General features: G+C 34.1%; 1 protein-coding gene across 1 annotated transcript in view; it reads left to right on the top strand.

Annotated features, from left to right (window-relative positions):
• GLIPR1L1 (GLIPR1 like 1) overlaps positions 1-10,953 on the top strand; it is a 32,218-nt gene extending 21,265 nt beyond the window's left edge. Inside the window, exons 4-6 of the mRNA XM_036867427.1 lie at positions 5,162-5,250; positions 10,747-10,773; positions 10,862-10,953. Of these exons, the coding sequence (XP_036723322.1) occupies positions 5,162-5,250; positions 10,747-10,773; positions 10,862-10,953 (208 nt within the window). The remainder of the gene's footprint in view (positions 1-5,161; positions 5,251-10,746; positions 10,774-10,861) is intronic.
• Positions 10,954-13,846: the final 2,893 nt, after the last annotated feature.

Consider the following 13,846-nt stretch of genomic DNA (forward strand, 5'->3'; position numbering starts at 1 on the left):
TTGACCAAGAATTCTATTTCCTGTGAAAATATTTTTCAAAAATAAAAGATAATTGTTTGATCAAAGATAATAGAAATGTATTGTGAGGGTTATAATATATGTAAAGTTAAAATCTATGATAATAATAGCATAAAGGCTGAGAGGGGAAAATGTAAGTGTATTACCTTAAGGTTCTTCTACTCAATGTTAAGTGGAATAATTTAACTTGAATGAGATAAGTAAAAGATGCATACTATAAACCCTAAAGTTACTACTAAAATAACAAAAGCAACAGTAATAGCAAATAAGCCAACAAAGCAGGTAAAATTAAATCTTAAAAAAATATTCAATTAATCCAAAGGAAGACAGAAAAAGAAAAAGGGAACAAAGGGCTAATGGGACAAATAGAATAAGATTTGATAGCCTTAACTCTATGTCGATAATCCCGTAAAATGTAAATAATACAAATACCCAAATAAAGAGGCAGAGATTGGAAGATTGGATAAAAAATCAAGAACCAAGGGAATTCCCTGGCTGTCCAGAGGTTAAGACTTTGCCTTCCAATGCAGGGGGTGTGGGTTCAATCCCTGGTCAGGGAGCTAAGATCCCATATGCCTTGTGGCCAAAAAACCAAAACATAAAAAAACAGAAGGAATATTGTAACAAATTCAATAAAGACTTTTAGAAAACTGGTCCACATCAAAAAAAAATCTTTAAAAAAAAAAGAACGAATTATATGCTTCCTACAAGAAGAATATTTTAATTAAAAGACACAAATAGATTAAAAGTAAAAGAATGGGAAAAGGTTTACTATGCTAACATTCATCAAAAGAAAGTGACAGGGTTCATGTTAATATCAGATAATGTAGATTTTATAGCAAAGAATATTACCAGGGATAAAGAAGGTTATTTCAAAATAATAATGGAATTAAATAATCAAGAGGCAACTAGGAGGAAATGGAAAAGTTCCTCAAGAGACACAAATTACAAAGGAGAAATAAAATGAAAACTACAGAGCAATATTTCTTTTTTTAATCTGTGCAGAAGGAATTTAATTATTTTTATAGAAGTATAGTTGATTTACAATGTTGTGTTAGTTTCAGGTGTACAGCACAGTGATTCAGATATATATATATATATATGAATATATATATATTCTTTTTCAGATTATTTTCCCATATAGGTTATTACAAAATAATGAGTATAGTTCCCTGTGCTATACAGTAGGTCCTTGTTGTTTTATCTATTTTACATATAGTACTGTGTATATGTTACTTCCAAATTCCTAATTTATCCCTCCCCTCACATTTCCCCTTTGGTAACCATAAGTTTGTTTTCTACATCTGTGAATCTGTTTCTGTTTTGTAAATAAGTTCATCTGTATCATCTTTTTAGATTCCACATATAAGTGACATCATATGATATTTGTCTTTCTCTGTCTGACTTACTTCACTTAGTATGATAATCTCTATGTCCATCCATGTTGCTGCAAATGGCATTATTTCATTCTTTTTTATGGCTGAGTAGTATTCCATTGTATCTATATATATCACACCTTCTTTATCCATTCATCTGTTGATGAACATTTAGGTTGTGTCCATGTCTTGGCTATTGTAAACAGTGCTGCAATGAACATTGGGGTGCATGTATCTTTTTTTTAATATTTTATTTATTTATTTATTTATTTGGTTGCACCGGGTCTTAGTTGCAGCAGGCGGGCTCCTTAGTTGTGTCTCCTTAGTAGGCTCCTTAGTTGTGGTATGCGAACTCTTATTTGTGGCATGCATGTGGGATCTAGTTCCCTGATCAGGGATCGAACCCGGGCCTCCTGCATTGGGAGCACGGAGTCTTAACCACTGCGCCACCAGGGAAGTCCCTGCGTGTGTCTTTTTGAATTACGGTTTTCTCCGGATATATGAACAGGAGTGGGATTGCAGGATCGTATGGTAGCTCTATTTTTAGTTCTTTATGGAACCTCCATACTGTTATCTATAGTGGTTGTACCAATTTGCATTCCCACCAACAGTGTAGGAAGCTTCCCTTTTTTCCACACCCTCTCCAGCATTTATTATTTGTAGACATTTTGCTGATGGCCATTCTGACTGGTGTGAAGTGATACCTCATTGCAGTTTTGATTTGCATTTCTCTAATAATTAGTGATATTGAGCATCTTTTCATGTGCCTGTTGCCATCTGCATGTCTTCTTTGGATAAATGCCTATTCAGATCTTCTGCAGTATCTCTTATGACATAGGTACAAAGATTCTAAAGAAAATTTAGCAACTGAACCCAATAGAGTAAAAGCATAATATATCTTGTCCAAATGGATTTTGTTCCAGTAATTTAGGGCTGTTTTAACATTCTAAAATCAATGTAACTCACCATATTAATCAACCTATAAATAAAGATTATACCATCATCTCAATAGATTGAGAAAAAGTCAAGCATTCATTCTTGATAAAAGTTCTCAGAAAACTAAAAATACAAGGGAACTTCTTAAACCTAATAAAGCATATCTATGAAAAGCCTACATGTAACATTATACCAGTACTAAAAAATTTTTCTGTGAAGTACTAGACAGTAAATTAGGCTTTGCATGACACATACGTTCTGCTACATATTCATCTTTGTTTTGTATTGTTTTAAATAACCCTTTAAAAGTATATTTTAAAAAAAAATTCTTTGCTCACAGACTGCACAAAATCAGAGCACAGGCCAGATACGACCTATGGTTCATACTTTACTGACTGCTGGTCAGTAGGTCTATATAGAAATCCAATGGAATCTATGAAAACTCTTCTACAACTAAAAAGTAAGTTTAGTAATTTTTCAGGATATAAGATCAACATTCAAAACTTAATTACATGTCCATATACCAGCAATGAACAATCATAAATTGAATTAAAATAAAAATACCGGGCTTCCCTGGTGGCGCAGTGGTTGAGAATCTGCCTGCCAATGCAGGGGACACGGGTTCGAGCCCTGGTCTGGGAAGATCCCACATGCCGCGGAGCAACTGGGCCCGTGAGCCACAACTACTGAGCCTGCGCATCTGGAGCCTGTGCTCCACAACAAGATAGGCCGCGATAGTGAGAGACCCGTGCACCGCGATGAAGAGTAGCCCCCACTTGCCGCAACTAGAGAAAGCCCTCGCACAGAAACGAAGACCCAACACAGCCATAAATAAATAAATAATTAAAAAAAAATAATACCATTTATAATGGCATCAAAAAATATAAATTATTTAGGGATAAATCTGGCAGAAAACATGGAAGACCAATACACTGAAAACTACATAATAGTCACAAGAGAAATTAACAAAGACACAAATAATTAGAGCAATATACCTTATTAATGGATTAAAAGACTCAACATTGTTAAGATATAATTTTTCATTGAACTGATCCATGGATTCAATACAATCCCAATAAAAATTCCCAGCAAGCTTTTGTAGTAGAAATTGACAAACACATCATAAAATTCATAAGGAAATGCAAATGACTTAGAATAGTCAAAACAACTAGAACAAATTTGAAGTAGCTAACACTATTGTTTTCAAAAATTATTAAAATAGAATAATCATGACATTGTGATATTGATGTAAAGTTAGACAAATAGATCAGTAGAATAGAATACAGAGTCCAGAAATAACCCCACACAGTTGACCACATATGTTCAACTGATTTTTCACAAATGCACAAAGGCAACACAGTGGAAAAAAGATTTTTCAACAAATGGTGCTGGAACAATCTGTCACCCACATATAAAAAACAAAAGTAAACTTGGATCTACAAAACATACAATCTATGATCTAAATATACAAAACATACAATCATAGATCTACATGTAAGCCTAAACCTTTAAAACTTTTTGAAGAAAACATAGATGAAACCTTTGTGACCTTCAGATAGCCAAAGATTTTTTAGCTACCAAACCAAAAGCATGATCCATAAAAGAACAAGTTGATAAGTTGGATTTCATTAAAATTAAAAATGACTGCTATTCAAAGAAACTGGTAAGAGAATGAAAAGACAAGCCACAGAATGGAAGAAATTCTTTTGCAAAACAAAGACCTTACACCAAGAATATAGGAAGAACCCTTAAATATCAATACTTACAAAAACTTAAAACTCAATTAGAAAAATGGACAAAAGATTAACAAGATATGCAAATGACAAGCCCACGAAAAAATGTTCAAAATCATTAATCATTAGGGAAATACAATTAATACCACAATGAATACCACCACACAACCATTATAATGGCTAAAGACTGGCCATTCTTACACACTGCTGGTGGGAATATAAAATGCTACAACTACTTTGTAAAAAATATTGTGGCAGTTTCTTAAAAAGTTAAATATGCACCTACCGTATGATCTATTCATTCCACTCCTAGGTATGTATACAAGAAAATGTATGTCCATATAAAGACATATATGAATGTTCAAAATGTGCATAGTAACTTTACTAATAATACCCCAAAACTGGGACAACCCAAATGTCCATCAACAGATGAATGAATAAATTGTGGCATATTCTTTAATGGAATACAACTCATATTATTAATGTTTTTCTTTGTGTACTCTAGGTAAGTAACACTTTTTAAAGTCTTCCACAGACACAGAGATGGGAAAAGAAAAAAAGAGGTTTGTTAACATGTATCAGCTTATATTATTGAAAGTCAGGCATAATAGCTGCCAAACCTTTCTGCTACATCATCAAATAGAACTAGACAACGACTATGGTATTGTATTTTAAATTAAACTATAAAACATATGTTTCCATTTGCGACTTAAATTTCCGTTTAAAAAATCAAGAGATAATCATAGTGTTTACAACAAAAACTTTGGCTGTCACATGCACAACTATATTGGGTTCACATCTAATTTGTGTTCTAGAGAACATTCAAGAATACAACTGCCACAGGGATTGGGGACATCCTGTAAAGAATAATTTTAATAGTTACTTTAATAGTTTAATAGTTTCTTTTGTCAAAAAAAAAAATGAAAAACAAACAAACAAAAAAAAAACAAGAGAAATAAGCATAAAATTGGGACCTAAGTTGTTATTTTTTTCCTTTTCAACATTCATGGTTAGGGACCAAAACAACTTGCATAAATGCATGCACAAAATAGAGAAATTGATAGTTATTTAGCTAATCATTGTTTCTCTTTTTCACAGAGGAAATTATCCAAATATGCCCCCTTACACTAATGGAACACCCTGCTCTCTGTGTGAAGAAGGAGATACTTGCATAAAGAAACTCTGCCGTAAGCAAAAAGGAAACCAAATAATCATGGCATTCTATTTGGAAAGCAAAGTTTCCAAAAATTCATTACATTTAAAAATTTGGATCCTCGAATTTATAGAGAAGACAAGATTTGATTGCTGCTATATAATGATATACAATAAATCATTTGTCATAAATGATCATATTTAAATCCAGAGGATCCCTCCCTTCTTCACTGATTATTTTCTCTCTCAGGCTAAAGGACAGAAAGGAGCAAAGCATAACTGATGCAGTTTGCTGCAACACTCAAAATAACTACTGGCTGACATGTTTTTCTTATTTGTATTTGCTTCCCTTTCATCTCTTTTTACTAGTTATTATTAAAATAGTGACTTGCTCAGAAGTAATACATTAATCAATGTCCAAATTAATTGTGGTTTAAAACTAATATGTGTTTCTTCATCATCAGCCTTTTGGTTCTCAGGACAAAGACTTTTTAAGTATAAATATAAATTTTTGATTCTCAGAGCAGACGGGTTCTCAGTACAAAGTTACTTTTTAAGGATAAGCATAAATTCTTGATTGAGGACAGAGTGAAGGAGGTGAAGAGAGGAGATAATTTGAAAATTGTGAAAGATGTGTGATGCCATGAAAGAAGACAGACACACTCAAATAATGTATATTAAATGATTCCATTTATATAAAGTTCAAAACCAGACAAAACTAATCTAGGTTTAGAGTCAGGATAGTGGTTACCTTTGGAGAGGAAAGAGGGGTTAGTGTTTAGAAAAAGGTACCAAAAAGACTTTCTGGACCTATGCTATGGTTATCTAGGTGTGTTCACTTTGTAATAGCTCATCAGTCTTTCCAGTTGTGAGGTATGCATGTTTCCATATTCATGTCATACTTCAATTAAAATATAAATTGCAAGCCTGGTCTCTCTAATATGAGATTTCATTCAAAGTGGTTTAAAAAATAAATTTCCTGTATACCTCCTATTTGCAAACTACTGTTTTCTAGACAAAGGGATATAAAGATAACAGTGATACACTCTTTTTTTTTTCACTTCCCCTTCCTACCCAGTATCCAGATCACTGCCATTTCTTGCCTGAACTAGTGCAGACTCCCCACTTCTCTTCCCACTCTATTCAAAGCTGTTCTGCACACACACACACACAAATTAGATCAAATCACTTCTTTTCTTAAAATTCCTCAACTGCTTCTTATTGCAACTAAAGGAAAATCTGACTCTATTCAATGAGGCCAACAAGCCCAGGTGTGATCTGCCTCTTGCCTCTCTCTCCTACCACATTTTTGGTTAGTCTCCCTTTGACACAGTCAGCTCCATCATCACCACGCTCAAATACTCCAACCTCTTTTTAAAAACTCCAGCATCCAGATCACCTGTGAGCCTGTTTTTAGTTTAAAGATTGTTTTTTCTCTTGGTTTTGGTAACATGCTCTGTATCTTGGTATGGGGAATTGTCCTTAAAGATGACCATCAATGATTCCTCCTTCCTCTCCATGCATGCCACTCTTCCCATCAAGAAGTCCAGACTATTTCTCCTCCCCTTGAATACAGACTTGATGTTGTGCCAGTTCTGGACCTGGCCTTTAAGAGACTTGGCAGATTCGGCTTTTGCTCTATTGAAAGCTGTCCAGCATATCAAGAAATCCATGCTTTCCTGCTGGAGTGGTCACACTGAAAAGGCCCTGGAAGAGGAGAGGTCATCTTTCTGTTTAAACCCCAACTGAGCTCCAGCTAAATGCACCCACGTCCTTGAACCCTGATGACACTAGATACAGCAGAGAAATTGCCTAGTAGAACCAGCCAACCTGGGTAATTGTGAGAAATAATAATAAGTTGTTACTGTTTTAAAGTTTGTTCCACAGTAGTAGATTGTAGAAACACTTGGTGTGCCTAATAAGTTAAACACCTAACAACATGGTGTGAAACAAAAACATAGAGTTCTACCTTTTCCTCTGCTGAACAGATAGAGTCAGGGTGGTTCACCTTAATCTAAACACAACTTAGTCAAGGCTGGGTTAGAATTTACCTAAGGCGTGTTCTACCTCTGTTTGCTCTGTTCCAAGAGTATAGACTTCGGGGGCTTTCCACTGGGAGACTGGTGTGTTTATTGTTGCCTTTCCCTAGTGCGTTCTGAACTCCAATCCTTATTGCTTTAACACACAGAAATTACTGAAACATCTACTTTGATTTCCAAAGGCTTTCAGCCTAGGTTTTTAGCCTCCTACCCCTCATAGTTTCAAAATTAAACAAATAGCTTGAGGACAAAATGGGCATTTCTTGGGCTTATTTCCTCCACCTTTACCTTCCACCTGGATCTTGAACTACTCAATACTCCAGTTTTATCTCTCTAGTTCTGTAAGGCCAACCAAAGCTCTGCCGGTTTCTCTGTTTCCCAAAAAATGGCCTCTTCCTGGGCAAAGCCCAGTTTTTCAGCCCTAGACCTGGGCCCCAAATCAACAAATGGCCCCAAAGAAAGAGCAGCGTTCATAACATCAGCCCACCTCTTTATGGATCTCCTGCTCTGAAATCTGGACCCTCCAGTCTTTGCTGCTTTTGCAAATCTCTGATGCTCTTAAACATTGTTTTTGTTGTATTTTATTTGGATTTTCTAGTTGTGCTTGATGAGAGATTTTGTCCATTACAAACATTTCCATCCTGGAGACTTAGACAGCTGTTGACAGTGGGTCTCCAAGATAGCACCATACAAGCTACCAACGCTACAATAAGCTTTGATACTTGGTAGGAGGTAACTTGTTCCTTTTCCAAATTGTTCAGAAACTATTTGGCCATTCTTGGCCCTTTGCTCTTGCAAATTAGTGTTAGGATAAGCTTATCAATGCCACAGAAAACCATGAAATTTTGATTGGAATTACATTGAATTTATAGATAAATTTGGGAAGAAATAACATTTTTACAGCGTTGACTATTTCCATTAATAAAGATTGTTTACTTGGGTCTTTTTATACATCTTTTACATTTTGAAATTTTCTCAGTAAGGTCTTGCATCTTAAATTAGATTGCTTGGTAATCTATAGTTGATATTATAAATGGTATTTTTAAATTATATTTCCTAATTGATTTTTTTGCTGATCATAAATATAAATGCAAGTTTTGTTCTTTCTTCTAATCTTTATATCAGTTATTTATTTTATTAATATTAATAGTGAATTCTCCAGTGCAGTGTTGAACATAAGCTGTAACAGTAGCACCATTCTCTTATTCCTGACAATGTTTGGCCATTATGCATATTTGGTTTAGATTGTTTTTAATTAGTCCTCATTGCCACGTTATGGAAGTTTTCTCTTTTCCTCATTTTGCTGTGAGCTTTTATCTTGAATAAATGTTTAATTTTACCAGATTTTTTTTCTGCATCTATTGAAATGATCCCCAATTTTTTTCCTTTAAAGTCTTAATGTTGTAAACTACATAAAATGATGTTTTTCTTTTCTTTTTTTTTTTTGGAAACTGTTTGGAAATAATATTTTGTAACCTTTTAAAAAATTACTTGTGCTTTAAATTCCTCTTTGAGTAAATGCAGTTTTTTAAATTGGCCCATTTCACAAATATTTTCAAGTTATTGTAAAGAGGTAGGTACATGATGTTTTTAAAAAATTTTTATAATCTATCTTTTATTATATTCTATATCCTATTTCCATTTTGTTTATTGTTTCTATTATTATTATTATTATTATTTTAAATTCTGAAATCCAACTAGCTAGAGCTTGCAAGTTTTTTTTGTTTTGTTTTGTTTTTTAATAAATTTATTTATTTATTTATTTATTTATGGCTGTGTTGGGTCTTCGTTTCTGTGCGAGGGCCCCCTCTAGTTGCGGCAAGCGGGGGCCACTCTTCATCGCCGTGCGCGGGCCTCTCACCATCGCGGCCTCTCTTGTTGCGGAGCACAGGCTCCAGACGCGCAGGCTCAGTAATTGTGGCTCACGGGCCTAGTTGCTCCGCGGCATGTGGGATCTTCCCAGACCAGGGCTCGAACCCGTGTCCCCTGCATCGGCAGGCAGACTCTCAACCACTGCGCCACCAGGGAAGCCCTCTCATTATTTTTTAAACCTTTTTTTGAACTATGATTGCCATACAAAAGCTGTATATATATTTAGTGAATACAACTTAACCAGTGAGATTTATATTTTCATATAGATATTGAGAGTTAAGTGATAGCTCAGTAATCTAATTTTAAACTATTCTTTCATTCCCATGATAAAACCAACTTAGTCATGAGGTTTCTTTTATAGATGGCTAAATTCTTCTTAACATTTTACTTGTAATTTTTGCATTTAATTTCAGAATTATGATTGGCCTGTAGTTTTCCTTCTTCATTTCTCCTCATATGATTTTGACTTCAAGGTTGTATTAGCCTCATAAAAGAAGTTGAAAGTTGGGAACATTACTTCTATTAATATTTTGCTTATAATTTGTGTAAGATTCTCACTTATTTTTTGAATGTTTGGGAGAAATTTTCTGTAAAATTGTTTTGTTCTGGTGTGTGTGTGTGTTTGTAAATGTTTAATTACTGATTTAACTTCTTTAAATGTTATGTTATACTCAGGTTTTGGGGGGGAATTAGCAAATTTTTGTTTTATTCAAGTTTTAATGACATTCTCTTATATTTTTATCTCTGCTATATCTGTTGTGTTCCACTTCTTTAAGTCCTATGACTTTTGACTTTTATTGATCAATTTCTATAGAAAGCCAACTTTTATCTTTTTTACTTCCTTTTTGAGGATAGGAGATATAACACAATGGTTAAATATATAGGCCTTGGAATCAGATGGCTTAACTCAGGAGGTGATTAAGAGGATTAAATATGATAAACCATACAGAGTGACTTGGGCCCAAAAAAAGTAGGTTCTCAATAAATTTTAGCTATTAACATAGTTAAGTTCCTCATTATTTTCTATCATTTGAACCTTTTTATCACACTAATCACTCTCTGAAATGATATTTTTTAATCACTTTTATTCATTTATTTAATTTTAAAATTGATGATAGATTTTCTCCCCTTACTCTTCTGTAAGGAAAAGAACTTTATTTTGTTCCCAATCACCATTATATCAAAAGCCTAGAATCATGCTCAATACATAGTAGACACACAAAAATGAATAAATGAATAAAAATAAATGAAATAAATAAACTCAATAAACTGCAGAATCCTGGTACCCAAACTCAATATGAAGGAATTATTATCTTTTTCGGGGACTTTAAATGGGTATGACAGAGTGCCAAAAATAAAGTTAACTACTATATATAGTTTTATCTATTTCAGGCCTTTGTGTCTTCAGTATGAGAGATGTTCTAGAAATATTTGTTGACATGGCATCATTGTCAGGGGAAATCATACAGATTTTTAAGTAGTGTGGGATTTGCAGAGAAAGCTTTAGTTTTCTTAAATTAAAAAGCCAAGCTGAGTTTCCTAAGTTGATTATCTTATTCAAAAAGCCACAAAAGCAAATGAATGATTTTAATTTGTAATATTATTTTTTTTCTATTTTAGAAAATAAAGAACGTGATAAACCTCGAAGTATGTATCAGAATATTTCAGTATTAATTCAATTACTTCCTCTTCTTGAAACTAAATTGAGCTCTTAACTATTGTTTTTTATTGACAGCATATCCAAATTGGAATCCACCGGGGATAGCACCTCAGCTGATAGCATGTACTCCATTGTACCTGATTTCTGTTTTTCTGAGACTATTTTAATTGTCATTTATGTACAAGGGAAATTCTCAGACATGACAACAAAGGAATAGTTTATGGTTAAATGTAACTCTTATCTGTTTAGTTATTAAAACTTCTAAATTCTTATCTGTTATCTAAAGTTAATGTCTGTTTTTAATTCAAAATATGTACTGTAGTATAGAAGAAGGGTAGCAGTTAAAAACAAAAAACTTAAGGAGATTTAAAAAATTTTTACATGTATCAAAAGATTCCTGTTATCTAATATTCTAGATTGTCATTTTAGTTAGAGTAGACTTAAAGAATTAAACATTTCAGATATTAAATATTTTCCTTATATGCCAATAGTTCCCTTTAAGAATTCCATCAATATTATTCAGAAACAAAATGTTATTAAGTTTCAAATAGCATGTAATGTTATATTATGGTCATAGTCAATAGTTGGGGAAATGGATGAGAACAGATTAAACTCAAAAGGGAAATCAATTAAATTTTAAACCTTTGAAAGGTAAATGTGTGTTCTAAAATTAAAATCACACTCCTTTAGTATTAAGAGATTTTAATCTCTTTTAGGAGATTTTATTTTAAAATGTACCCTGTATAAAATAACAGGATGCAGGTATACATTTAAAAACCCTGTACAGAATTATCTGTAGTATAGTTAACAACATCTCTAGAAACCAAAGAACTGGTGAATTCTGGCATTTCTTTGGTCTGAAGACCAAAAAAAAAAAAAAAAAAAAAAGATAATTCAATAAATTCAGTTTTTAAAATCGCTTATGTTGAATGGTTGACTCCTATGGACTAAATTATCTAAATCTTTTTCTTCTCAACTAAAGCAACCACCAACTTCCCTCAGCTATAAATATTTAAAATCATAATATTTTTATGATGCAAATGTATTTTATGATGGTAAAACGTAAATGTGTTTTCAATGTATTTTTAACGTGATTGAGAGTTACTTTGTATATACTGCCAAATACCTAGGAATTTCCACATAGTGGAGTGATTGACGTTATTCTTAAAAGAGAAGCCAAGTGATTTTATATTTCAAATCTGCTTGTATTACTCAAGGTTTTCCAGAGAAACAGAACCAACAGGGAAGGAGATGGGGGACACAGGTAAAGAGAGAGAAAGGAGAAATTTTAAGGAATTGGCTTACACGATTGTGGTGCCTAGCAAGTCCAAAATTTGTAGAGCAAGGTGGCAGGATGGAGACTCAAGAGTTGCTGCTGCAGTCGTGAATCTGAAATCTGGGAAATCAGGCAGAATAACTACGTTGCAGTATAAATGCAGAATTCATTCTTCTTCAGCAAATCTGTCTCTGCTCATAAGGCCTTCAACTGATTGGATGCAGCCCACTCACATTGTGGAGGGTAATCTGCTTTACTTAAAGTCAACTAACTGTAAGTGTTAATCACATCTAAAAAATACCTTTACAGCAATATCTACACTAGTGTTTGACCAAATATCAACCAGCATAGTCTAGCCACACTGACACATAAAATTAACCATCACACTGCTATTCAGCATCATGTACATGGAGTCACTATCTTTTTAGTAAAATGAACTATTGCTGTTTGCTTAACTATTGCATTGTTAAAATTTAAGTTCATGATTAATTACTCCTTAACTTGCAGTTTGAAACAGGCTAAAGGTAAACTGACATATACATAGTATACTTTTCTACCTGTTTTATTGTTTATTGTTTATTGTTGTATTGTCTTCATGGATTTTCTTTTTTCTTTTTGCTGCATTGGGTCTTCATTGCTGCGCGCGGGCTTTCTCTAGCTGCGGCAAGCAGGGGCTACTCTTCGTTGTGGTGTGCGGGCTTCTCATTGCGGTGGCTTCTCTTGTTGCAGAGCATGGGCTCTAGGCGCGGGCTTCAGTAGTTGCAGCACACGGGCTCAGTAGTTGTGGCTCGCAGGCTCAGAAGTTGTGGTTCATGGGCTATAGAACGCAAGCTCAGGAGTTGTGGCACACAGGCTTAGTTGCTCCATGGCATGTGGGATCTTCCCGGACGAGGGATTGAACCCGTGTCCCCTGCAATGACAGGTGGATTCTTAACCACTGCACCACTAGGGAAGTCCCTTCATGGATTTTTAATTAAACTTTTTTCAATAGTTAAAATCTTCTGATTTTTAATATAATTACTCTATTACTTCTTTAGATTCCTTATTCATCCAGGACCATATAAGTTTCCTTAGGTGAGATGAATTGAAATTCTACAGGCCACATTAAAAAATGAATTTTTATAGAATTATATTCTCTGATTTTGAAGAAATATTTGTCAGAGAGTATTATATTAGCACTGCTACAGGAACTCGCAAGTAGTGGCAGTTCTCAGATAATGGGGTCTCTACATGCAGAGATTTCCGTCTACTCTGAAGCTGTGAGCAGAGGCTGGGCAGGTAGAGTGCCTCTGCCTTATCAGTGGGGTTTCATCCCATTAGCAAGAAGAGAAAATTCTAGACCAAGAAGATGTCTTTTCCTTGTGATCATAATCACAGTCTCTTGACAGGATATCTTAGGAGGCCTGGCATCACTTTGATTCTTTTACTCTGAGCAGATCTTGCTCTTGATAGTGACCATAAGTAACCCTCATATTTCACTCAGTTTGGAATTACTAGACAAACAGGTCTGGATTTCGCCTTTTCAAATTACTTGAGGCCAGTGAACTCAGGATTTGAAAAGTGCATTTTTCTGGGGATCCTTTTGTCCTACTAGGCTATGTTTGAAGTTTCTAGAAATTGCCTAATCATATGGAGGTAAAGTGATCAGACTTATCAGTCTTAACTGGGCCTGGTGTATCCCATTCTTACCCCTTGAAGGATGGTGAAAAGATGATTTAAACAGTAGTCTCTGTAGTTTTTTTGATTATGCATCCCTATTAGTAAAAAAATATTGTAGAGTGACA

The sequence above is a fragment of the Balaenoptera musculus genome, chromosome 10, assembly GCF_009873245.2.
Source record: "Balaenoptera musculus isolate JJ_BM4_2016_0621 chromosome 10, mBalMus1.pri.v3, whole genome shotgun sequence".
Lineage (NCBI taxonomy): Eukaryota > Metazoa > Chordata > Mammalia > Artiodactyla > Balaenopteridae > Balaenoptera > Balaenoptera musculus.